At 39.1% G+C, this 24,116-nt stretch overlaps 1 protein-coding gene across 1 annotated transcript; it reads right to left on the reverse strand.

Moving 5' to 3' along the window:
- Positions 1-5,048: 5,048 nt before the first annotated feature.
- On the reverse strand, positions 5,049-22,131 carry FUNDC1 (FUN14 domain containing 1). Its single transcript, XM_054975087.1, has 5 exons — positions 21,912-22,131; positions 14,300-14,456; positions 7,399-7,474; positions 6,356-6,484; positions 5,049-5,649 (listed from the first exon to the last, which is right to left on the reverse strand). Exons 1-5 carry the CDS (start codon positions 21,940-21,942, stop codon positions 5,572-5,574), a joined length of 471 nt encoding a protein of 156 aa, XP_054831062.1. The 5' UTR covers positions 21,943-22,131; the 3' UTR covers positions 5,049-5,571.
- Between the last annotated feature and the right edge of the window lie 1,985 nt (positions 22,132-24,116).

Genomic DNA, 24,116 nt, shown 5'->3' on the forward strand with positions numbered 1-24,116 from the left:
CCTCTTCCAGTCACAAATACTGCAGCATTGTATCTTTCCTCTTCAAGATGGTATGATTTCTCTTCCCCTATTCTGCTTTCCTCCTCAAAATTCCGTTTTACTCTCCCATTTCCCATTGTAGACAGGTTTGTCCTACAATAGCCTGCTCCTTCCCACTGCATCCTACTCAAGGACTCCCTTCCCATTATCCTAAACTCCATTTTGTTAATCCCACCACACCTTCTGATCCCACTTCAGGCAGCCCATCACCTCTCTCTTTGCTCTGGATTGGCTTGCTATAGGCTAGCCAAATTGGAAGAATTTAATTTGGATGCACAGGTAACTTTAATTGGGAATTTAGCTCAAATACACAATAGGATTAGGTAAAATTGTTTTTATTTGGTTTCTGTAGTACAACTGCTCTCTGAGTTTTCCTCACTAGATTTCTTTCACGTCTGTATCTTGTTAGAGCGATGAAGTTACTTGCTGGTTAAGTGTTTTGCTTTCCTCCCATCTTTCTTTGGTCTGGGTACTGCTGTGTAAAAAACAAGAGTTGTGTATAACAATATATAGAAACAATTCCAATTTAGCCCCTAAACTTGTGTGTGGATGTGTAGGGGATGCTCTAGAGTCACAGACCCTGCACAGGGACTGATTTGGGTAACACGCTTTACTTCGATACATCTTTGAATTAGTTTTTCTAATTCTTCATGAATGAACCTTTTCATCACAACACATTACATTGCCTAGGGCTAATAAAAAACACTGCTAGGGTAAAATAAATTTTTGATGTATGTATCTGGTGGTTTTCTGTTTACAGAAACTGTAACTAGTAAGTAGCTGAACTTTAGGGACATTCTTGACAAGTGGGGGACTCTCAAAAACTCATGCAGCATGATTTTCATTCCTATCCACATTGCCTCTGCTTCACCCTCACCCTATTCCTCTGGCTGTTTCCCCTTTCCCTCTCTCTCACTCCTACTTTTGTGGTTTCCCTCCTCTCCCACAGCCACCACTTTCCCTCCTCTTGCAACTCCCTTGGATTTTCTCTGTTCCCCCCCCCACACCCCATGATTACATACCCAGATTACCTAGCCACCACCAATCAGCTGATAGGGGGATGTGCTTTCATCACCAAGCTTCTTCTGTGGTCAGCTGACCAAAGGTGGCTAAAACTCCAGCCACTGCTGACCACTTGGCAAATGGAACTCAAGAGCTGCATGCCAGCATATCACAGCCTTGGTAGCTCCATCACTGGCTCCTAGCTCCCTCTAATAAAGTTACTACTTCCCCTTCCCTCTTTAGCAATGTTCCATGGGAGCAGGGGGTGGGATATTCCCTGCTACCTTTTACATGAGTTACTGCTGGCTGGGTACTATTTTGGGCTGTTCAAATGTTTTTCTTTCTTTTGTGATGCCTATGAACACAGAGACATTGCTTTTTAGGGTTTTTTTAGCTTTAAAATCCCTCCAATTCCCATCCCATTTTCAGATTTTGCAAATCACATGGAGTTGGATGGCAGGTCTCCAGGTTTGTTGAAACATCTACCTAATTATTCACAGGATTGATTTTTTGAGCTACATCCTAGGCCCAAAGAAGATGTGCAAGTAATTACATCATCAAGATATAGGATATTTAAGTAATCGTGTTATAACGGGACGTTGTTGAGACACTTTTTTATGCATTCTGCAAAATAGTACAACTAGGATATCTGCCCTAAGGATTTTGCTTACAGTTTATTAGGGGACAATAATCGAAGCCAGTGAAGGAAAATAAAGATAAAAAATGATTGAATTAAGAAAAATAATACAATCAGAATAACTGTTAATGGAAAAACTGACTTTTATGCACAACAGCCAATCCATGGTTTAAGCCACTTGAACATGTCAAGATTGTAGTCCCCTATGTCTTGTTCCATGATGTTCAGTCTACATATATCCTGCGTCTTTTGTTGTTGCTTTTGTTTATATTATAGCAAGCCAAAAAAAATCATTGCTCTTGTTGTTCATAATAGCATAATTATAAATTTTAATCATAAAAGTGGGTTTTAAAAAATTGTGGTTTGGCTGACTAAAATATGCAAAACAAGCCTCCAACCCAGCGAATAAAGGCTGATAATTTATAGTGAATCCCAGAAACAAACAACTGCAAAAAAGAACAAGAAATAATTTCACTAGGAGATTTTTTTTTAAGGGAGGCCTCAGTACAGCTTTAACTCTCCACACAGGACAACCTAGCACATGAATTGCATTTTGAATTAAAAAATTGCCACAGATCATGTTTGCAAAAAAAAAAAAAAAGATAGAAAAACACATTAAATACTAGCATGCAATAGGCTGTTGACATCTTCTGGAGAGTTGATAAAAATCAAATGAACAGACTCTGGTAATTCCAGACTAAACTGCTGGCATGAAACTAATCTATAGTTTCTACAAACTAGCCTGTCCAGTTTGCAACTAAGAGAGAAAGAATTTGAAAATGTAAAGCAAGGGAGATGCAAAGAAAGTGCAGATCCATGGGAGACTTATGTGGTGTTATATCGAATTCACAAGCAAAACCATGCAATGATCAACAGAGGACAGAATAAGAGAGCGCTCACCTCACCGTTTCCCTGGTGAGTAGGGTTCCCTGCCAGTAGGGTTTCTCGGGGATTTGCCCCTTCGTCCACCAATTACTGGGCGATTGGTGAGAAGGGGCAAGCTCAGGAGCACACGCCATGTGCGCGCTCCCTACCAGCACGGTGACATCACTTCTGTAAGTGACGTAGTCGCAGTGTCCATAGGAGTGTTTCTGCACTTCATTTGGGGCCGATTTGGGCCCCAAATCAGCAGAATCGGCTCCAGGCAAAGCACAGAAGCTCTCGCACGGCCGGCACAACATCACTCACAGAAGTGATGTCGCCATGCAGCATGGTGATGTCACTTTCGGAAGTAATGTCATCACATCACCACTGGAGCGCATGCGCACGGGGTCCGGAAGAAGGTAAGTGCCAGGTACCAGACCTTCCAGCAGGAGGTTAGAGGGACCTAGCAACCCTACCTGCCAGCATCCCCCAATGGTTGCACCACCAGTGACAGGGGCATGAGTGGTGAGCAAAGGTGCAGCCAATGCACAGGTCGTAATATCCACTGCACACTGACAACTCCATTCCACTCTGGCCTTGGCGCATACAGCCCAGCGACACCCTCCCATTCTGCGGCCCTCTGGACAGGGTGGCCATCCCCAACTGGCCACACTCACGTGGGTGTAAGGAGGGGTCCACGATCCACCCCTCCTGCCACTATGGAGGAGCCTCCATATGCAGATGAAGGGGCTGCCATTGAGGAGGTGTGCACATAAATCGCGCTTTAGCAGTTGCTGCAGCCCAGACCCCCTCCAGATGCATCCCCGTGCCAGGGCAGACAAGCTACTCTCTGTGACCCTGAAGCTGTCTTCAGAGACCGTGGGTGGCTGGTCAAAAGTGGGGACTCATTCAGATTGGGTAACCAGTGTGAACAAACAAACCAAGGCCAATTGTCAGTCTGAACAATGGCCAATCGCCACTCTGAACAATGGCCAATCTAGATGTGGTTCTCCCCTCTCATGAAAGCGTGGCACGCCCTGAATTTCGTGAAATCTTCCCTGTGCACTCTTGCCTTGCCATCATGAGCCCCCTCTCCCGCCTCGCGCTCCAAGTCCTCATGGCAGGAGGCTCTCAGCAAAGTCTCTGGCCATCTCCTTACATACCTGGGGACATGGGCTCCCCAGCTAGAGGTTATGTAGGGTATTTGGGGAGCTGACTGAGCATGAGCAAGGGGGCTCAGCTGCAGCAGGGGCATAAGTGTATTGGTCCCCACAGCAGTCGGCATCCTGTGCTCCGCCAGGCCACTTGGGTGGGGCTGGGCGTGGGGGAGTGTCAACTTTAGCACACAATGGATACCTATGAGCTATGCTGTCATTTTTAGTGGCATAACTGTATGCCACCAGAGAGATATGCCGGCATAACTCCTGGTAGGCTCACAGAGTACTTTGGCCTCTCTTCCCTCAAGAATGCGCTGTAAATATTTCAACAAAATCAGCAGATAAAAAAGGGTGGGCTACAGCTACTGGAGTCACTCACTGCTAGTTTACTACTACTACTACTACTACTACTACTACTACTACTACTACCACCACCACCACCACCACCACCACCGATGAAGTAATAATTAATTTTTCCCTCTCCTGTATGAGAAAGAAGCATGTCTGCAAGGGCCCTGCATACCGGTAGATTTTTCAGACTTTTGACCTAGTTTACTACATATTCAAGTTTACTACAGTACACTGTAGTTTACTACAGTTCAAGTGTTTATCAGGCTTCTTTCTGAAAGCAAGAGACAGCTGTATTTTGAAGCTTCTTCACCAACTGATTTTTTAAAAAGAATGCAAGTGAGTTGAGCAGAAAATGTGTGTTCTGGAAGACTCAGCTTCTTTCAGGTAAGACAACATTCACAAGTCAAAATGCACAGCTGAAGTTCTACTGTACGTGCAACTGTAGTTACATTGTCGCCTGAATATGCACTTGCAGCATCACTGCCCAGACCATGTACCTACGCTTTACAGATCCACAAGTCCTTTAATTCTGTTCTGAACATCAGTTGGCAGAAGTAGCTTATAAGGTCTGTTGATCCACAGAATCCATCTTTCTAAAGCAATTTTCATTGTGGTGCAACATTTGGAACTCATAGTAAGCATCGCTGCACTGAAGAAAAGTTTTCATTTTGGAGCTGCCCAATTCACCTTCCTCTTTACCCATACTTGCCAACTGTTACAAAGCTTTCCCTTAGCATTCTTTATCTCATGTGTTTAAAGTCAATGTTTGTTTCTGTTAAAGCTCTTGGAAGTAATTCTTATAAGAAAGTAACTTAAGTCAACGACTGAATTGTTAACAGCTTCTAACACCCACATGCTCTTTCTAGAATTATATATATTCTTTTTGCACTGTTTGATATTTACTGGTGCATGTGCCTATATTCTGCCTACCTAAGAATAGAATCCCAAGGAACTGAACTGCAGTATGACAGGGCAAAAAAGCAAAGATTAGTCAAAGATTGATCTTCACTTTTTAATAGGCTCACAATTGCTTGCTATCTCATCCTTGCAAAAAAAAATTACAGATATACAGATTATATTTATTGCAACAGTATCTAACAGAGGATGGCTAGCTCTGTGAATGAAGCACAATATCCTACACATTTAGTCATAGGCACTATTTGCTACAGCATGAGAAACACTTGAATAAGGAAATTACCTTAAATTGGGGAAAGGGAAAATCAAGAAGTAACAATAAATACACAGAGTTCTGAGGTACAGTAAAATAATGACAAAAAGCAATCCTCCCACCCCAGGAATGCTACCTGAACATACCGCAGAGATTTTCAGCAAGCCTGCTTCAGCAAGCTTGAGATGGCAAAAGCCTAAAATGTAAAATACTCCATCTTGTCTGGAAAATCCATTCACCTTGCTCTGGAGTGATTAGTGAGCGACTCCAATTGCCTTGCCTAAAGACTGTGCATCGCTACTATTTTTGTTTATCATGGTTAAGCGCCAGCAGGAAGACAAACATCATGTCCTTTAAGATGCAAGGCCCAACAAGAAGCCTCCAACAAATCCACCAGATACCACTATGTTCTGTTTAATAAATTCTGTAGACTGAAAAGGAAACAGAGATTTTTGTAAGCTGGGCAAATGCATTAGAGAGACTGCAAATTTTTTAAAAAACACAATTAACAATGTTATACAGTAGTGTATAAGAGACTATAGGTCAACCAAAGTTGAACCAGCATTTAAATATAAATTGACCTAAGTCTTGACCTATTTATTTTGATATGGCTTTGATAGGAGTCTAGTATGACACTGCAAATGTTCAAAAATATCATTGGACTGAAAAATAATATGCTCTTAAATAAACAGTTATTTCTAAGTGAAGATGGTTCTGTGCTGAGATCTTATAATCTGATAGCTTCCCAGAGACAGCCATGGCCCCTTGGGGGCAGTGGAAGGTAATATATGGCATGATCAAATGAGTAAGTAAAATATACTTCAGAGCAGCCTGAAGAGAGCTTATGGGTTGACATCCAGTCACTGTCAATAGTCATGGCAATCAGCATATCACTACCAGCACAGTAATTATAAGTGAACTATAGAACATTTAAATAAACTCATGGCGGAGGACAGCTCTTCTTTTCCTTCCTATTGAAGACCTCCGGGGAAGACAATTTAAAGTCGTCAGACCACAGTTCTACTAACCCCCCTCTCAGTTACTACTTCAGTGTAATTTGCAAATATTAAAATGCTAGCTTTTTGACAAACCTTACCTCAAAACCCACAAATTTAACATTAAAAAAATGAAGAATACCTCTTCAATCAGTGTGCTGATTTCAGGAGCTGCCTTGTTTGCTCGCTTTTTGAGCTGTCTCTTTGCTTTATTTACATCTTTCTCAACCCTTTTCCAGTCAACCTGTACATAGCCACTATGACTAGCAATCTAGAATAGTAAGAAAAAGACAATGTAAAAACAGAGTATACAATATTTGTCTGTAATTAGCAAAATCAGTTTAGTGAGGTGTACCTCACAACCTGTACACAGCCACTATGACTAGCAATCTAGAATAGTAAGAAAAAGACAATGTAAAAACAGAGTATACAATACTTGTCTGTAATTAGCAAAACCAGTTTAGTGAGGTGGCTACTATCAGGTGAAGAATTCTGTGCCATCTGAAAGCTTCTTTAGAAACTTCAGTAAAGATAGTTCCATCAGAAGAGATCAGCATCCCATTTTGTAATAAACATTCACATATACAAACAACTGCATTCATCAAATTAAACATTTAAATTAAGATTGTAGGGGGAAACAAAAATATTTAAAAGGTAAAATTATCTCTGTGGGCTCTATCCCCACTGCCTTTCAATTAAACTGCCATTTTTGTCCTTTAATAACACCAATCACTTTTTGTTTACTGAATCCTAATTTAATTTTTTTACAAATGTATTTACTTGTACTCTAAACATGCCCCCTTGGCTCTTAATTTTACCTCTGCTGAAATGAGAAAGTCTTAATGTTAAAAGTTGTCTTTCCATGGTAACTACTTTCAAGATACGTAACTAAAGACTATTTACAAAAAATGAACTTAAGGGAATTTTTACTGAGCCTTTAATTTTAAAACTTCCCACATTCTTTGATATCTTTATACACAAATTTAACGTCTAATTACGGGTGATTCATTTAGCAGAGCTACAGCAATGGGGCAATCTATGAATACTCCCTCAAGGAGTACTTCCCAATCTTATTAGTTTGACTGAATATAGAAAAGCCTTCCAAATCTCTTTGTGGAAAAGTAAATTCATCTATATTGAAATCATAGCTTTTTAAAAATACTAAAATTAAAAAAGTCTACATACCTGTAGCAAAAGAAAGCCACCGCCTACTGCAGTTGCTGCAAGCTTTCCAACTTTTTGGAATAAAAATCCTGCACACCTTAAAGAAAGAGGGGGAAAGCAGAGAGAAATTATTTGAGAGATTCATTACACTTTTTTTTTATTAGATATTTTAATTTTATTATCGATAGCTGGGGGAATACAGAATAAGAAGGGTAGGGGAAGGAAATACAAGTTACATAATTCAAATACATTGCACCGTTCAGTCAGATATATTTTCTTATTATCTTTTTGTAATCCATAGGTCAGCTTATTGTTACAATTTTTCCATTCATTTTTAGCACTGTCCATACAGGTCTTCAACTTAACTTGGAATTAAGTTCCTTCAAAGTTCTTTTGTATCCAATTGTAAAAAGGGTCCCAAATATCATCATATATCATACTATCTCTATCTTTCAATAAATCATACTATCAATAGTATACTATCAATATCATACTATATCTTTCAATAAATCAATTGTATGCCCCAGATTTTCTGCCCATTGTATCATATTGCCTTTGACTTCTTCCCCCTGTAGTTTTACATTTAAAAGCTCACCATATATTTTCTTTATCATTTTAACATTGGTACCACACATTATCATATCAATTTTCTCTTCTGTTTCATAGAAACCCATTGTCTTATCTTTTTTTATATCTAGATTCCAATTGTGCCTGGCCCCACCAGCCCAATTCTATATCTAAATCTGCCATTTCTTTTGTATTTTTAATAGACCACCTGGTTTCAGTAACCTCTTATAAGTGGGCATCTTCCCCTCTTTTTTCAAAGTAGGTTGTGTAAATGCTTCAATTGGGGATACCCATAATGGAATTTTCTCATAAAAGGTATATCTTATTCTTTCCCAGCCAGACACTAATGCTTTCCTTATCCAATTATTTTTAAAGTATTTATGATATTCCCATTTTTTGTACCACAAAAATCCATGCCAGCCCATCATTAGGTCATGTCCTTCCAAATTTAAAAGTCTTTCATTTTCCAGGGTAATCCATTATCTCAACCAAGTCATTGCACAACCTTTATAATATAACTATCAGTCTGGTAAGGAGAGACCAGCTCTTTCCTTTGTATCTTGTAAAGCTTTCAGTTTGATTCGTGGTCTTTTATTCTGCCATATAAAGGATCGTACTGTCTGATTCAGTTCTTTAAAAAATACTTGGGGAACCCCTATTGGTATAGATTGAAACAAAAATAGGACTCTCGAAGGATATTCATCTTTACCGCTGCAATTCTTCCCAAAAATGATATCTGCAAGTCCTTCCAGCTTTCCAAATCTTTTTTAATTGCTTTCATTAAGGACCATATAATTGTCTTCATAGAGAGAGCTACATCTATTAGTCATCCAAATTCCTAAATATTTTATCTTCTTGTCGGTCGCAATTTGTGATTTTTGAGCTAGTTCTTCCATTTGCTAGTTTTGAATGTTTTTTGTAATCAGCTTTGTCTTTTGAATATTTATTTTTAACCCAGCCACAGCACCATATTCCTCAATTTCTTGCAGGAGCCTCTGTACTGATGTTAAAGGATCCTCTAGAATAAATACTAAGTCATCTGCAAATGCTTGCACTTTATATTCTTGCCTCCTAATTTTGGCTCCTCTGATTTCATCTGTGTTTCGGATCTTTTCCATAAGTACTTCCAGTGTTAATATGAACAAAAAAGGGGATAATGGGCAGCCTTGTCTGGTTCCTTTCTCAATTTCTATTGGATCTGTTAATTGCCCATTTACTAATATTCTAGTTTTCTGCTTATCATAGACTTTTTGAATTATTTTGAGGAAATTTTCCCCACACTGCATTTCTCCAAGTTATTTAAACATGAACTGCCAGTTGAGATTGTCGAAAGATTTCTCCGCATCTAGGAACATCAGAGCTAACTGTTTTTTCTGGATGTGCCTCACAGTATTCCAAAATGTTTAATATTTTCCTTATATTATGACTAGTCTGTCTTCCTGTTAAGAAACCAGCTTGGTCATGATGAATCATCTGGTCCATAATTTTCCTTATTCTCCATGAAAGTATGGAAGCAAAAATTTTGTAATCCACATTCAACAATGAGATTGGTCTATAGTTTTTAACGTCTTTCAAATCTGCTCCATCTTTTGGTATTAAGAAGATCATAGCTTCTTTCCAAGTTTCTGGTAAGAATTCTGTATCCCATATTTTTTCTATCAAGCATTTAAACGGGAGCGCTAAAATCTGTTCAAAGCATTGATAGTATTCGGCTGGAATACCATCTGGTCCTGGTGATTTCCTGTTATTTTGCTTTTTAAATGCCTGTGATATTTCATTCATGGTAATTGGATCATTTAATATTTTCCCCTGCTCTTCATCAAATTACTTGAGTTTCATTTTTTTCAAATAGCATTATTGTTGTTCTGGTTGTACATTCATTTTCACATAAAGCCTCTTATAGAAAAGTTCTACTACTTTCTTCATTTCTTCCTGAAGCACCTTCTCTTCTCCTTTTTCATCTCTCAGGGACATTATATGTCTTTTTGAGATTTTCTCTTCTTAATTTGTAGGCCAGCCATCTTGTAGGTTTGCTTGCATTTTCAAAATAGTTTAATTTTGCATATTTAATTTTTTTTCTCCATCTCCTCCGTCAGCATCAAATTAAGTTTATGTTGGAGTATTTTTATCTTCAATTTTGCTTTAGTATTTTCAGGAGTATCCTTTAAATTATCTTCCTTTTCTTTTAGATTCTTTTCCAGTTCCTTATAGTCTTTATTTCTCTCTTTCTTCTTCTTTGCCATGTATCTAATTGCCAGTCCTCTGAAAAAGGCCTTACTTGCGTCCCAAACTACTCCCAGGTTAGTTTTGTTGTTTAAATTTTGTTTAAAGAACCATTCCATTTCTTTGGAGACTGATTCTTTGAAATTATCTTTTAGTAGGCCTATAATTCAGTCTCCACCTAAATTGTCTTCTTTCCTCTTTTATCTTAAATACCAGGGGGTTGTGCTCTCCAATCAGTTGCAGTAAAATATCTATTTCATCCATCTCTGCCACCAATGATGTTGAGGCCCAGCACATGTCTATTCGTGACCAATTTTTGTGTCTGTCCAAGTAGAAAGTATAGTTAGTTTAATTCAAATTTCTTGTTCTCCATATATCTACTAGGGCCATTTCCTCCGCCAGTTCAAAGAAAATTTTGGGAAGAGTTTTCCCGCCTTTCCCCCCATCCTTTGGATGTTTCCTATCCAGATTTTTATCTACTACTGCATTAAAATCTCCTATAATACATATATCACTATAATCCAAGTTGGAGGTACGCTCTAGAAGATTTTGGTAGAATTTTTCTTGCTGTTCACTTGGGGCATATATATTCACAACCAGAATTTTCCTTTGGGCTTTCTGGAATTCCGTCATTAATATTCTTCCTTGATCACAAGCATATACTAGTTTTGGGTTCAATCTTTCCTGTATATATGCTTTTTTTACTTTATCTGCTGCAATAAATGGGGATCCCAATTTCTTACAGTTCAATAGTCTTCTTTCTTTATCTCTAATATGTGTTTCTTGAAGACATATTATCTCTGCCTTAAATTTTTCCAAATATGAAAATGTTTTTCTTCTTTTCTGGGGGGAGTTCAATCCATTAACATTCGCTGAGAATATTTCCAAAGATTTACTAGCCATTATTTTTTGTCTTTCTTACTACTTTATTTTCTTCCTTAATTTGCTTTCTGGTTTTCACTCCTCCTTTTGCTCCCTCTTCTTTTTCTGATTCTGCCAATGAATCTGCACTTTTTTCTTCTTCACTATTTTCCTCCGACTCCTGTCCCGGCAGTAACTTTTTTTGGAGAAATGCTTGTGCCTTATGTATCGAGTTAATGTTAAACCTTTGGCCATTAAAGTAAAAGAGGACTCCCTCTGGTATCAACCATCGATATTGTATATCATTTTTGCGTAGCAGATCTGTCAGGAATCTGTATTCTCGTCTTTTCATTCTCACTTCCCATGGAGTGTCTCAGCACAGTCACCTCTTCTTGGTATTTCAGTGGATTTTCTCGTGTTACTTTAAGAATTTCATCTCTAATTCTATGTCTCACAAATTTTACATGGATTTCCCTGGGTTTTATTTTTCTTCACATATGCTGAATTTACCCTATATGCTATGTCTATCTCTAATTCCAATTCTTCTGGCTGGGTATTTAATGCTGCTGAAAGTAGTTCAATTACCAAGATTAATGTGTTTTCTCCTTCCTTCTCCTGGATATTCTGTAATTGGAGTATCAACGCTGCCTTCTCCATCTGTAGATTTATTTTGACTTCCATCTCTCTTTAGCTTTTTGTTACATTCTCAACCTTATCTTCAGTTTGCAAGGTCTTTTCCTCTATTTTTTGTACCTTACTAGTTAGTTCAGTTGTTTCTTTCTTTGCTTCTCTCATCTCAGCCTGGAACCCCTCAAATTTCTCATTCAGTGTTTTTATTTGTTCCAGTATTTGGGCCAGGCTTGTTTGTATTGTTTGGGTTGATAGCTGTGAAGGTATAGGGGTCAAGGCCATAGCTGATGTCACAGTTTTAGGGGCCCCAGGGGAAGGTTTTGGACCCATTTTGAACAAGTATTTTGAGCAAGTATTTTCACCCATCTGTTTTTTTCCCCCTTCAAAGCTCAGTCACCCTAGTTTTCAAAAACCAGCCTGTCGCCCTTCTTTTATTCTACCAACTTAAACCGTCAGCAGTTTATTTTATGTCAATCAACCACAATGTTCCCAAATATTTACAAATTATTTTCAAAACTTTTCTGCCCAGCTATCCTCAACAATCCACCCACTGTTTACATATTCTTACGGGAGAAAAGAATAACATTCTTCCATTCAGCCAACCGGAAGTTGTTGCCTTGAAAATCTTCCTCTTCTTATTACTGTAGAAGGAGACAAAGCTACTACGCAATTCAAATCATATTGTATTCCATTATGAAAAATTCAAAAATCAAGCAAACAATTTGTATTCCACTAAGAGGCTGGGACCACTTCTCAATTTTCAGCTCTATATTCCATCCAGGGCACTTCAATGTTAAAGCCAGAAAACTTTAAAAATTAAAGGGAGATAGAAAAAGGAAAGCAAAAAACAAAAATATTCCAGTACAGGAAGAAGGTCTTAAAATAAAAACCAGGTTATGAAACTAAGCCATGGGAGGAAAGGTGTCAGGAGACAGGGTAAATCCAAAAAAACAAAAAGGGGAAAAAAACCCTTAACCAATTCCAGTATTCCAATAATCCAGCAGTCTCTCTCCTCTTTTATAAATTAAACCGCTTTTTAAAGGTAAAGTCATAAAAATCAATCACATAATTAGATGAGTATAAACCCAATCTTTCTTTCTCATCACGTGTGAAATTTACTAGGAAGGGTGTCCTTTATGGAAGTTTGGATCCTCAAACGTTAGTTTCCTCCCTCCCTCGTCTTCAGCCGCATAAAGGTTGAAAGAGGAAAGAGAGGGGAAAGGGAGGAGGTTTAAATTTCCCACAAGCTAGAAGCCGCTTTAATCAGTTTGGAAAATAGTTCGATCTCACCCATCAGAGGGAAACATATCAAGTAAAATCACTGCCGCAGGTCTCTGCTCTTTCGGTGCTTGTCAGTTTCACTTTGCGCTGTTGTTGCTGTTCGGAGTCCACAGCTAAACGAGCAAAAAGGCTCTCTCACCTCTTCTTTACCAAACAAGCTGGCTGGGGGGGGGTCGCCAGTCAAAACCGCCGTTTCAACCAGTAGCCCCCCTGCCGTGCTTCAGCTTCGCTCCCCTCTCCAGGGGGGGCTTAGAGACTCAGATTGCTGAGCCTCAAAGAAGAGGCAGAAATCAAGGTCCAGAGCTCTAACTCAGCTGACCTGACCGCGCTGCACCATTTCCATTCCAGCCGAATCCAGAGATTAAACTTTTTAATTCCAAGTAAACATGCAAAGGATAAGGAAATCTAACTACTCGTTACTGGTTACAAAATTCTCATTCTAAGTCTCAAAACCCCAAATGTTAAAGACTCTACAAGATAGCCTGCTATTGGCAAGTTGCAAGAATAGGAAACATGGAAGAATACTCAGAATAAAGATAAAACTGCAGAAGACTTCAGCATGCCTTCAGAGATAAGTATTTGGTGGTCTTTGTAAAGTAAGCACGCAGAATCAACTTTCTTAAATACATATACCCATGTGACACTCAGTTATAGTATCAATTATTGATGTTGTACCCTTAGAAAAAAGCCTGTTGATAACTGAACAATATGCTCCTAAAAGGACAAAATGTTGGCATTAGTTGAGGATCAGTTAAAGGGAAAAGCGGGGGAGAAGTGGGAATCAGCCTGCCCCTATGAATTTACAGAATCCTGGACATGGAAATTATGGAGAAGGGGTATGAGGCAGGACTGTCAAAATGCATCCGCAGTTGATATGATTCCCTGGAGCCCAAATTTATTTGGACCTATTAGTATTGAGGCCCAGAACACATTATCCCTGTTGTTTCTCCTGTCACCTTCTTACATAGCCAACTGTGATGCAATTCTTCATGTTTTCTAGATCTTTAGTAAAGGGGGGGGGGGCGCTTTAGTTACAATGCTGGTAGCTAATGAAGTATATTTTTCTATTCTAGACCAGTCATCAACCCATTTTCCTCCTTACTTGCTAAGAGTTGTTATATTTATTCTTCAAGGCTTCCTGACAGCTACATGCAGGAAATGTTACTATTATTTACTAGTACCAAGTAGTAATACTTAATAATGCTACAAACTACTATTAAGACTCTCTCCTAAAATTTACAGAGAAATGATACAACCTTTAAAAGACTCTTATGCAAAAAATGATTACATAATGTAAGTGTAAAAAATGGATTACATGATAAGAATAGATACATACTACAGTATTTAAAAGTAATCTCACCAGCCTGTTACACCGCCCATTACAATCTGAGTAGCTACAGAATACTTTTCTACGATAGGTCCAGAATTTCTTCCAAACACACGGTTCCACCAGTGATGACGCCTCGCATATTCTGTTAAATCCAGTACTTCATATGAATCATCATCGCTGTCATGTTCTTTAAAAGACAAACTAAAAATTAATCTCCAACTAAATTTTTAATAAGACACAAATACACTGCAATTTACACAGAAAAAACTATATAGACACATTTAAACAGCCATATACAAATAACAGGTATCTGCAGATGGGAAGCATGCACAGAGGGCTGGCAAATGGATACTCGGGAAGACCTGTGCACAAGGTCTTCGCATAAAGACACACACTGGCAAGATATATAGTATAAGCTGCACCCAGATTTTAACAGTTCTTCAGTTGCTTCTTAAGCAGTAATATTTTTACAAAAGAAAAATGAAAACTTATTCTTAACATTTTAAGAAGCTCAAGCAATCCAGCCATGGGATGGAGAGGAACTTTCTATTTCTAGAATTAGCAGCATATTTTCTTTGTCCAATATAATGAGAAAATACATGAATGTAAGTGAAAGTCAAGATACGCAAATAAATCACAATGGGCATTGTCTCAATAGTGAGAAAATCAGGTCCTTCTTTTTACTAAGCTCTTACTTTGTTTCTGTATAGAAAATTAACATGCTTCTCAAAAACATATTTTTTATGAAACATTAGATGGATAACATCTATATACCATCTTGTCTCATCTCAAAGTCCCTGTAACTAACAGCATTGTGGTTTTAGATGTGGACCCTTTCTACTTTAAATCTATGGTTTGCAGTATTTCTATTTACAGCTGAAATGTCCTTGACTTTTCTGAGTTACTTAAAATATCAATAAAAACAGGATTCTTCCTTTCATTCTAATATGAAAATTTCCACTTTAGCACCCAATGACATTAAAGCTCTGGGACTACGTGAGAAAGGGGAATTGGGTTGGGTAGAAAATCATTTAATTCCCATAGAAAGAACAGTGAAATGGTATTGCATACTGTAGGTGTAGAATACATAGTACTCTTTTGAATCATGGAACACAAAGGGACCAAAATACAAAACAATGCTGGGGGGCATCCCTGCCCATACATATCTTCTGATTATTGGAAACAAGTATCAGCATAGATGTTTCGTGCAATAAAACATGAAACCAGTAGCACTTAAAAGACTAACAAAATGTATTCCAACGTAAGTTTTCATCAGTCAGAGTTCATTTATAGTTTTACATTGCTACTACAGACTGCCAGAGGTAATCATCTGGAATTACTGTACCCTACATTCAGAATGGAACAACCATTTGCTAATGTAGCTTGGAATTTGCCCTCAAGAGGTGGGGAAAATCCTACCCCTTAAACACTTCTTTTGACTGCAAATACCTATCTAGAGTGTGCCAAGGGACAACAACTCTACACTGAAGCTGTCACTGTGACTAGAGCATACAGAAGATCACCACCAAAGCAACCCAAGGCCTTGCTTGGGACACTAAAGCAACAGAGCAGGGATGTGGGAGGAGACAACCATGGCTTTCACCTCTCATCACTCCTTGCCATTGCCATCAAGGCAGAAGGTAGGCTGCACAAGAGTTGCTTCCAGAGTGCACCTTGCACCCATGCTGCTGCTACCAGGATCCAAGGTGAGCTGCATGGGCACTGTCCTGGAGCCTACCATGGACTCAGCAGGTACAAGAGATGAGGAAATATGCATCTCTGCCTCTTTGCTACTACTGCCTGGCCCAGGTGTAAAGACAGGCAGCAGATGTGCTAACTTTGGGTTGGAGTGGGAGGAGGCTACTTGGATGGCAAAAAAGCCTTGAGCTACCCTTGAAATGGAAGCCATTACACCCATTAACAACCCAGTCTGCTACCAGGCATATACTTTTAAAAGGTGTTGCAGAAAACACCACCTGATAAGTTATTTGCCTGATGCACATTCCCCCTCACCCATCTGGAACAATTGCACTTTATATTGTAGCACTCCCCCCCAAAGCTGAATTCATGTGTTAAAGTAGAAACAGAGTCTAGCAGCACCTTAAGGGCAATTAAACTGATATGTTTAAAATACACTATTACCCCCCTTTTTTGCACTGGTATTTAAAAAAACAGACACCCCCCCTCCACATGTGAATAGGCCTAAAGTAAACTATAATTTGTTTATTTGAATTGGGAACAGGGAAAGAAACGCCATAAGCCTGTCATTTGGGACATTATCCTGTCCTTACTCCTCCAGTAAACAGATGGCAATACTGCAGTGGTCAAAAGTACATCTCCCAAAGAAAATAGCTTGCAGTACAATCTTAAGGATGCTTTTAACTGAAAGGCATCTTTCAAAGAAGAATCTTTTGATGAAAAGCCTGCAATTTGAGAAAGTGAAGTGAAAGCTACACTGAAAGCATCCGGGAGAAACAGATGGGATATAAACAAAGCTAGTTCAAGATACAGAAACGGAGACCATCAAAATCTTAAGAATATGCCTACAAACATGGAAAACAAAACAATGGCTCACAGACTGGAAACAATCTACATTCCAATTCAAAAAGGAGACGTCAAAGATTGCAGAGACTATCAGACCATCATATTAATGTCCCACTAAAACAAAGTGATTCCCAACATTTTACAACAAAGACTCTTACCATACATGGATCAAGAAATGCCAGATGTTCAAGCTGGATCAGAACAGGAAGAGGCACTAGAGATCATATTTCAAATTTATGACGGCTACTGGATTTCAAAAGAAAATCAGTTTCTATCTTATAGATTATAGCAAAGCTTTCAACTGTGTGCATCATGAAATGTTATGGACTGTTGAGAGGCAGTTTGGTGTAGTGGTTAAGAGTGCAGGACTCTCAAGATAAAGGTCAAGCTGATTGGATAAAAACCATAAGTATTCCACAACTCAATATTACATTACAAGATATAATTTGGAAAAAATCTAATCATAGACCCAAAGAAATTAATCATAATCCATTTTTAATAGCTATTTTAAAAATATGGGATAGATATAAAAACAAATTAATCCCCAACGTATCTCGCTTTGCTACCACTGCTTCGCAAGAAGATCCAAAATATAATGATAAGATAATCAATTTAAAAACCAAAGATCAGTACAGTAACCCTCGTTTAATTGATATTGCTACGAAAACTGGCTTGTTAGAAAAGCATAAATTAGAAGAAAAAATGGGACAGAAAATTCCTTGGTTCTCCTACTTCCAATTAGTCTATTTTTCAAAAGATATCAAGCTGAAAGAAATAATGAATAAACCAAAAACTGAGTTTGAACATTTTATTGCCACTCAAGAATTCATAAGAAAAGGTTTAACTTCCAAAATTTACAATTTACTAATACACTTATCAAGCACACCCAATATTAATCTATATTCCAGATGGCAAAAAGATTGGGAAATCACTATTTCAAATACTGATTGGGAACGAATTTGGGTCTCTAATTCATTTAATACACATGTGATCAATCTTTATTTACAATCATACAAAATTATTAATTACTGGTACCTCACACCCTATAAGTTGTCAAAAATCTATTCAAAAAGTCCCCCCCTATGTTGGAAACAATGTGGGGAACTAGGTAATTATGTACATTGTTGGTGGAACTGCAAGTATGTAAAAGAATTTTGGAAAAAGATTTTATATCAAGTAGAACTTATAACTTCATATAAGATTCCTCTAAAACCAGAAATTCTTTTTTTGGATAATTGGGACGATCTAAATATCCCTTCTGTTAGAAGGGATTTAATAACTATACTATTTCATGCAGCTAAATCCTCACTTGCTTCATTTTGGAAGTCACAATCAGTTCCTACAATCAACACCTGGTTCAACAAGATATGGGATTTTCCAATAATGGAAAAAATAACAGAAAAGCTATACCTACAGAAAAACCCCACTGGTACTTCGAATTTTTATGTTAAATGGGAGCCTCTCCTCGAATTTCTTTCTAAAAATGATCTACTTTTGACAAAGCTACCTTACCAAGAAGTTATTGATATGGAAATGTGGGATTTGTGGTGACCTTTTGTGCAGATTGTTATATTACTATTAATATCTCTACTGTTAAGATTGTTGTTTGTTACATATTTAAAATAAGTATTAATGGTTTCTTGTATTGATACTGACAAACTTGTATCCATCTTTGGTTTTGAGTATATTGTTGTTTAGTTTGATGATAGCTGTTAATGTTATTAAAATTAAAAAAAAAGAGTGCAGGACTCTACTCTGGAGAACTGGGTTTGATTCCCCACTTCTCCACTTGAAGCCAGCTGGGTGACCTTGGGTCAGTCACAGCTTCTAGGAGCTCTCTCAGCCCCACCTACCTCACAGGGTGTTTTGTTGTGGGAATAATGGCATACTTTGTAAACTGCTCTGAGTGGGTGTTAAGTCATCCTGAAGGGCGGTATATAAATTGAATGTTATTATTATGTTGCTGCTGCTGTTATTATTATTAAAGAAACAGATGTGTTACAACATCTAATTGTTGTGATATGCAACCTGTACTCTGGACAAGAGGTTACTGTTGGGACAGAATATGGAGAAACAAAATGGTTTCCAATCAGCAAAGTTGTCAGATAAGGAGGGATATTATCTTCCTACCTGTTCAACCCCTATGCAGAGCATATCATAAGGAAAGATGGATTAGATTTAGAGGAAGGTGGAGTGAAAATTGGTGGAAGGAACATTAACAATTTGATATACAGATGAAACCACATTACTGGTAGAAAACAGTGACTATTTGAAACAACTACTTATGAAGATTAAAGAAAGTGCCAAAGCAGGATTACAACTGAACATCAAGAAGATAAAAGCAATGACTACTGAGGAATTACACCATTTTAAGGCTGACAGTGAAGAAACTGAATTTGTTCAAGGTTTCCTATTTCTTATTTCAATCAACAACCAAAAGAGAGAGTGCAACCAAGAAATCAGGAGAGTAAGACTTAGAAAGGCAGCGGTGAAGGAACTAGATAAGATCCTTAATGATAAAGATGTCTCTCTGGGCGTCAGAATCAAAATAATCCACACTATGGTCTTCCCCATTGTTATGTATGGATGTGTAAATTGGATAATGAAGAAAGCTGACAAGAAGAAAGTTGCATCTGACAAAGAGAACTGTGGTTCTTGAAAGCTTATGGTACAATAAAGTTGGTTAGTTTTAAAGGTGCTACTGGACTCTTTACTAAGAAGAAAATTGATTCGTTTCAATAGTAGTGCTGGAGGAGAGTTTTATAGATTCCATGGGCAGCCAAAAAGACAGATAAGTGGTTTGCGGATCAAATTAAGTCTGAATTCTCCCTCGAAGTAAAATGACTGAACTGAGGCTTTTGTACTTTGTTGGCATCATGAGAAGACAAAACTCGCCCCCCTTGTGGGTGGTTCCATATGAGGTGATAGATCCGAGAGCTGTGGATAATGAACAACAATGTTTAACGTACAAAGAAATAACTAAGATTGAAGTATCTAAACTTAGAATAAAGACGCAAGAGGAACTATCACCTAACTATGATTGGTTCCAGTATAGACAGATTAGAGACTTATACAACTCAGACTTTGCAAAAGGGGGCATACGAACAGAGAACTCGGAACTAGAGCAGACCCTTCTTAAAGAAGACAAGAAAAGAATATCCAAGGTATACCAAGTATTGCTGAAATGGTATACTGAGGATGAGATAGTTAAAACACAGATGGTGAAATGGGCTATAAATTTCAATAAAGAAATAACAATGGAGGCATGGGAATACTTGTGGAAAACTACAATGAAGACAACGACATGTATCAATATTAAAGAGAACATTTTCAAAATGATCTATCGTTGGTACATGACACCAAAGAAGATTGCGCTAGGGAACTTGAATACTTCTAATAAATGCTGGAAATGTAAGAAACATGAGGGCTCCCTCTATCATATGTGGTGGTCGTGTGAGGTAGCTAGGCAGTTCTGGGGGGAAATAATAAGAGAAATGAGTGAAATTTTACAGTTTCAAATAAATAAGAACCCAGAACTCCTGCTGCTAAACTTGGGAATGGAGGGAATTCCAGCCCATCATAGGACGTTGATTTTTTATATGACTGCAGCAGCTAGACTTTTGTATGCGCAGAAATGGAAAGTACAAGAAGTACCAACTATTGAAGATTGGATCTACAAATTGCTGTATATGGCTGAAATGGACAAGATGACAAGAAAACTGAGAGATCTGGACTCAGGGCAGTTCAACACAGACTGGGAGAAGCTGAAACAATACCTGGAGAAGAAATGGGAGGTGGGAGGAAAACTGTGGCAGTTTGAGAACTACTGAAATATAATAAAAGTATAAAAGAGAGGGGTGACTTTACCGGGGGAGGAAGAGAAATGTGAATTTATAAGCAGTTAGATTAATTGATTGAGATATATATAGATATGTATAGGTCAATTGATAGAGAATAATTAATGATAAGGTTTAAACATGAGGATTGACTAACTAACAATATTTTCTTTCTTTGACAAGATTTATATGCACCAAACTGAATGTATAGAAGAGTTAAATTGATTGAGTATCTGAGGAGTTATATAGAATTACCATAAAAAGTTGAAATGAGTAATATATAGAGAACAAATCAAATTGTTTGATTTAAATGTGGGAAATTTTTATGGTTTATGATATATAGGTTTATATAGAATTACTCAAAACTGGAAAATGGGATAAATTGTTTGTCTAAAGACGTATAGTTTGGGTGTATAATAAGTAAAGGAGTTAAAGATGTACTGCTTAATATATTGGAGAATGTATATCTGTTTTAGACAGAGGAACTTAATAGAAGTAAGGGAAAAGAGACAGAGGGTGGGAAAGCTGTTGGAAGTCAACAAAAGGGGGGAAAGGGAGGGGGTTAGAAAAGAAAAATTAGGGGAAAATTGACTGTAATGTAAAAATAAAAATGTTCTAACCCAATAAAAATTTTTCAAAAAAAAAAAAAAGAAGACAAAACTCGCTGGAAAAGGCAATAATACTATGAAAAGTGGAAGACAGTAGGAAAAGAAGAAGACCCAAAGTGAGAGGGCTTGGCTCAATAAAATAACCCAGTTTGCAAGATCTGGGCAAGGTTGTCCACTGATAGAAGGTTCTGGAGGACATTAATACACGAGGCGGAACATCTCACGCACAAGCCCCACGGAGCTCGGCAGGCCTTACTTCCTAGAGAGCGTTTGTATGGACGGCAAGCCTTCGATCCTCCTGGGCCCTCGCAGGGTGCCCGCTCTGCTCCTCCTGCCCGCCTCCACACTTCTGAGCCAAACGCACCGAGGCGCTCCCCCACCCCCGCCAGGCGACAGCCCGGAGCTCTGAACAAGCGCCGCCTACTTTGGAGACGCGCCCATCCAACCGGGGCTCTCAAAAACACAGGCTAGCGGGGAGCTGAGTGGCAGAGTGGGGCTAAGTGGAGGGAATCCTGGGAAGAGGCTTAGCATGCGCAAGTTTCGACGGTTCCTCCGCGCTTTAGGGCTCCGAAGCAGCGACGGGCCAGCTCCCTTCTGGCAGTGACAGTTGCAACGAAGCGGGCAATGCTGGAGGGAACGCGGGTCTCAACTAACCTGAGGCGGAGCGAGATCTCCGAGGCGCCATGTTGGCAAGGACCGGGAGGGGGACAGCTGCTGCACCGCTCCGCCCACCGGCCGCTCGGCGCCACTCTGCGCTCTCGAGCTCTCCGAGAGGAATCGTCTCGGGGGTACTCTACGGGAAGTACGCGTGCGCAGAAATGAAAGTTTGTGTTTTTTTTGCCGAAATGCTCCGGACCTCGCCCCCGGCTTGATTCGAGGCTTGACGTCACCACGGAGGCTTTCTCCCGGGGAGTTATGGGGGCTGTAGTTTTGAGTACTCTTCAGCCGGGGAGTCACCTCTGATTCTCCAAAAGTGATACTCTTTTATTAAGGCGCGTTCATGGAAGAAATGACTCTGCATCCCACTAGTTTAGCTTCGACAGTATATTTTGGATACAAAGTTTTAAAATGAGAAACCTCGAAGGAGGAAACTCCAAAGTCACCCCGTAACACTGGGGCAGGATTCTAATCTTAGTAGCAACTCCACCCGACCCCCCTGCAACCACCATACACAGCGCTCCCCTCATTTGCCATTTATAGGGGACGGGGTAAAAGCCAGAACAGGCTGGAACAGGCACCAAAGAAATGCCAGTACCACAAAAAACAGTGGGATGTGTTAGAGATACTCCAGAACAATATTTTAGAAATGAAAACCCTGAACTGGCACCCTTTTATTAACCTTTTCCATGCCAAAATGCTCCCAGAATAGCGCAAAACAGCCTGGAACGGGCACTAAAGAAATGCCAGTGCCACAAAAAACAGGGATGGAGTAAAAGCTGGAACAAGCCGGATTGGGCCGGAACGGGTATTAAACAAATAGCGGAATGACAAAAAACAGTGCAATGTGTCAAAGACGCTTCAGAGCAGTATTTTAGAAATGAAAACTGAACTGGCACGTGTTTATTGTTGGGAGTTGGCAAGATCCAAATTCCAGTCATCATTGGGTTAACGTTTTGATCTGGTGAGACCTAACCTGGAAGTGTAAACTTGGCTTAGCGTCAATCCGGTTCAGAAACCATAAAAGGGTTAATTACCAGCAAACAGGTGTGAGACGCTGGGGCAGATGCAGACACACAGCCTTGCTACTGTATAGCCTCATTACTTTCATTATCTACTAGCTAGCTACTTGTATGTATGATTTAATTTGTTTATTGAAGTACCTAATTTACTGTTACAGATAAAGACTTTATTTTTCCTCAAACAAACAGCTCTTCTTTCCATGCCTCTACCTTTTATCCCTTTTATCCCTTTCTCTGCCAAAATGCTCCCGAAACACCACGGAATGGGCACTAAAGAAATGCCAGAATCACAAAAAACAGTGGGCAGCATTACAGACAACGAAGAACAAAAGTTTAGACATTAAAACACTGAACTGGATTACTTTTATTAACCCTTTCCCTGCCAAAAGGGTCCTGGAACGCCATGGAACGGGCCGGAACAGGCACTAAAGAAAAGCTATTACCACAAAAAGCAATGGAATGTGATAAAGAACCTGGAGAACAAAATTTTAGAAGAGAAAACACCTAACTGATACACTTTTATTATCCCTTTCCCTGCCAAAAGGCCTCCAGAACACCACGGAATGGGCACTAAAGAAATGCTAGTACCACAAAAAACAGTGGGAAACATTACAGACACTGCAGAGCTATGGGTGAGTTCTGGAAAGACGAGTTTGCCAGATTTTCAGGAGGGGAGAACAATAGAGAATAGGATCAGAACAGCAGGAAGCAGGGTTTTCTGCAGTGGCTCAGGGCTTTAAGTGTACCCAGACCAGGTTTTCAAACCCCCTCCCCATTGTCTGGAGTTAGCCTGGGGCTTAAAACATGCTTCAAGCCAATACCAGTCGCCTGGCTGGAGGCTCCAACAAACAATCAAAAAGAGATGTCCTATTAATATATATAATCAACCAAACAAAGGAAACTGCTTCCCCATAGACCAATTCAGTCAGTGGGTCAAAATGAAGGTGAGTGCAACAATGATGAAAAGGGGCTGTGTGTGAACATTGAACAGTGGATGAATGTGAACAAAACTCGGTGACATGTCGGTTGGAAAGCTGCACGAAGCATGGGTATCTGGAGAGGGATTTGAGTAAAGCGTCAGTAAGTGCATGGAGAGATGATTCAAACATACAAAGGAGAAGAGCAGAGCTGATTTGAAGAATGAGACTGGATAAGGTTGCCAACCTCCAGGTGGGGCCTG

The sequence above is a fragment of the Eublepharis macularius genome, chromosome 3 (genome assembly GCF_028583425.1).
Source record: "Eublepharis macularius isolate TG4126 chromosome 3, MPM_Emac_v1.0, whole genome shotgun sequence".
NCBI classification, from domain to species: domain Eukaryota; kingdom Metazoa; phylum Chordata; class Lepidosauria; order Squamata; family Eublepharidae; genus Eublepharis; species Eublepharis macularius.

What these genes read in the sequence shown, in the direction of transcription:
- FUNDC1 (XM_054975087.1), bottom strand. Translation starts at nt 21,942, where the DNA reads ATGGCGCCTCGGAGATCTCGCTCCGCCTCAG. An exon ending in ATGGGCGGTGTAACAGGCTG is followed by an intron (nt 7,475 to 14,299) that starts GTGAGATTACTT and finishes TCTTTCTTTAAG; the next exon opens with GTGTGCAGGATTTTTATTCC. An exon ending in GTGGCTTTCTTTTGCTACAG is followed by an intron (nt 6,485 to 7,398) that starts GTATGTAGACTT and finishes TTACTATTCTAG; the next exon opens with ATTGCTAGTCATAGTGGCTA.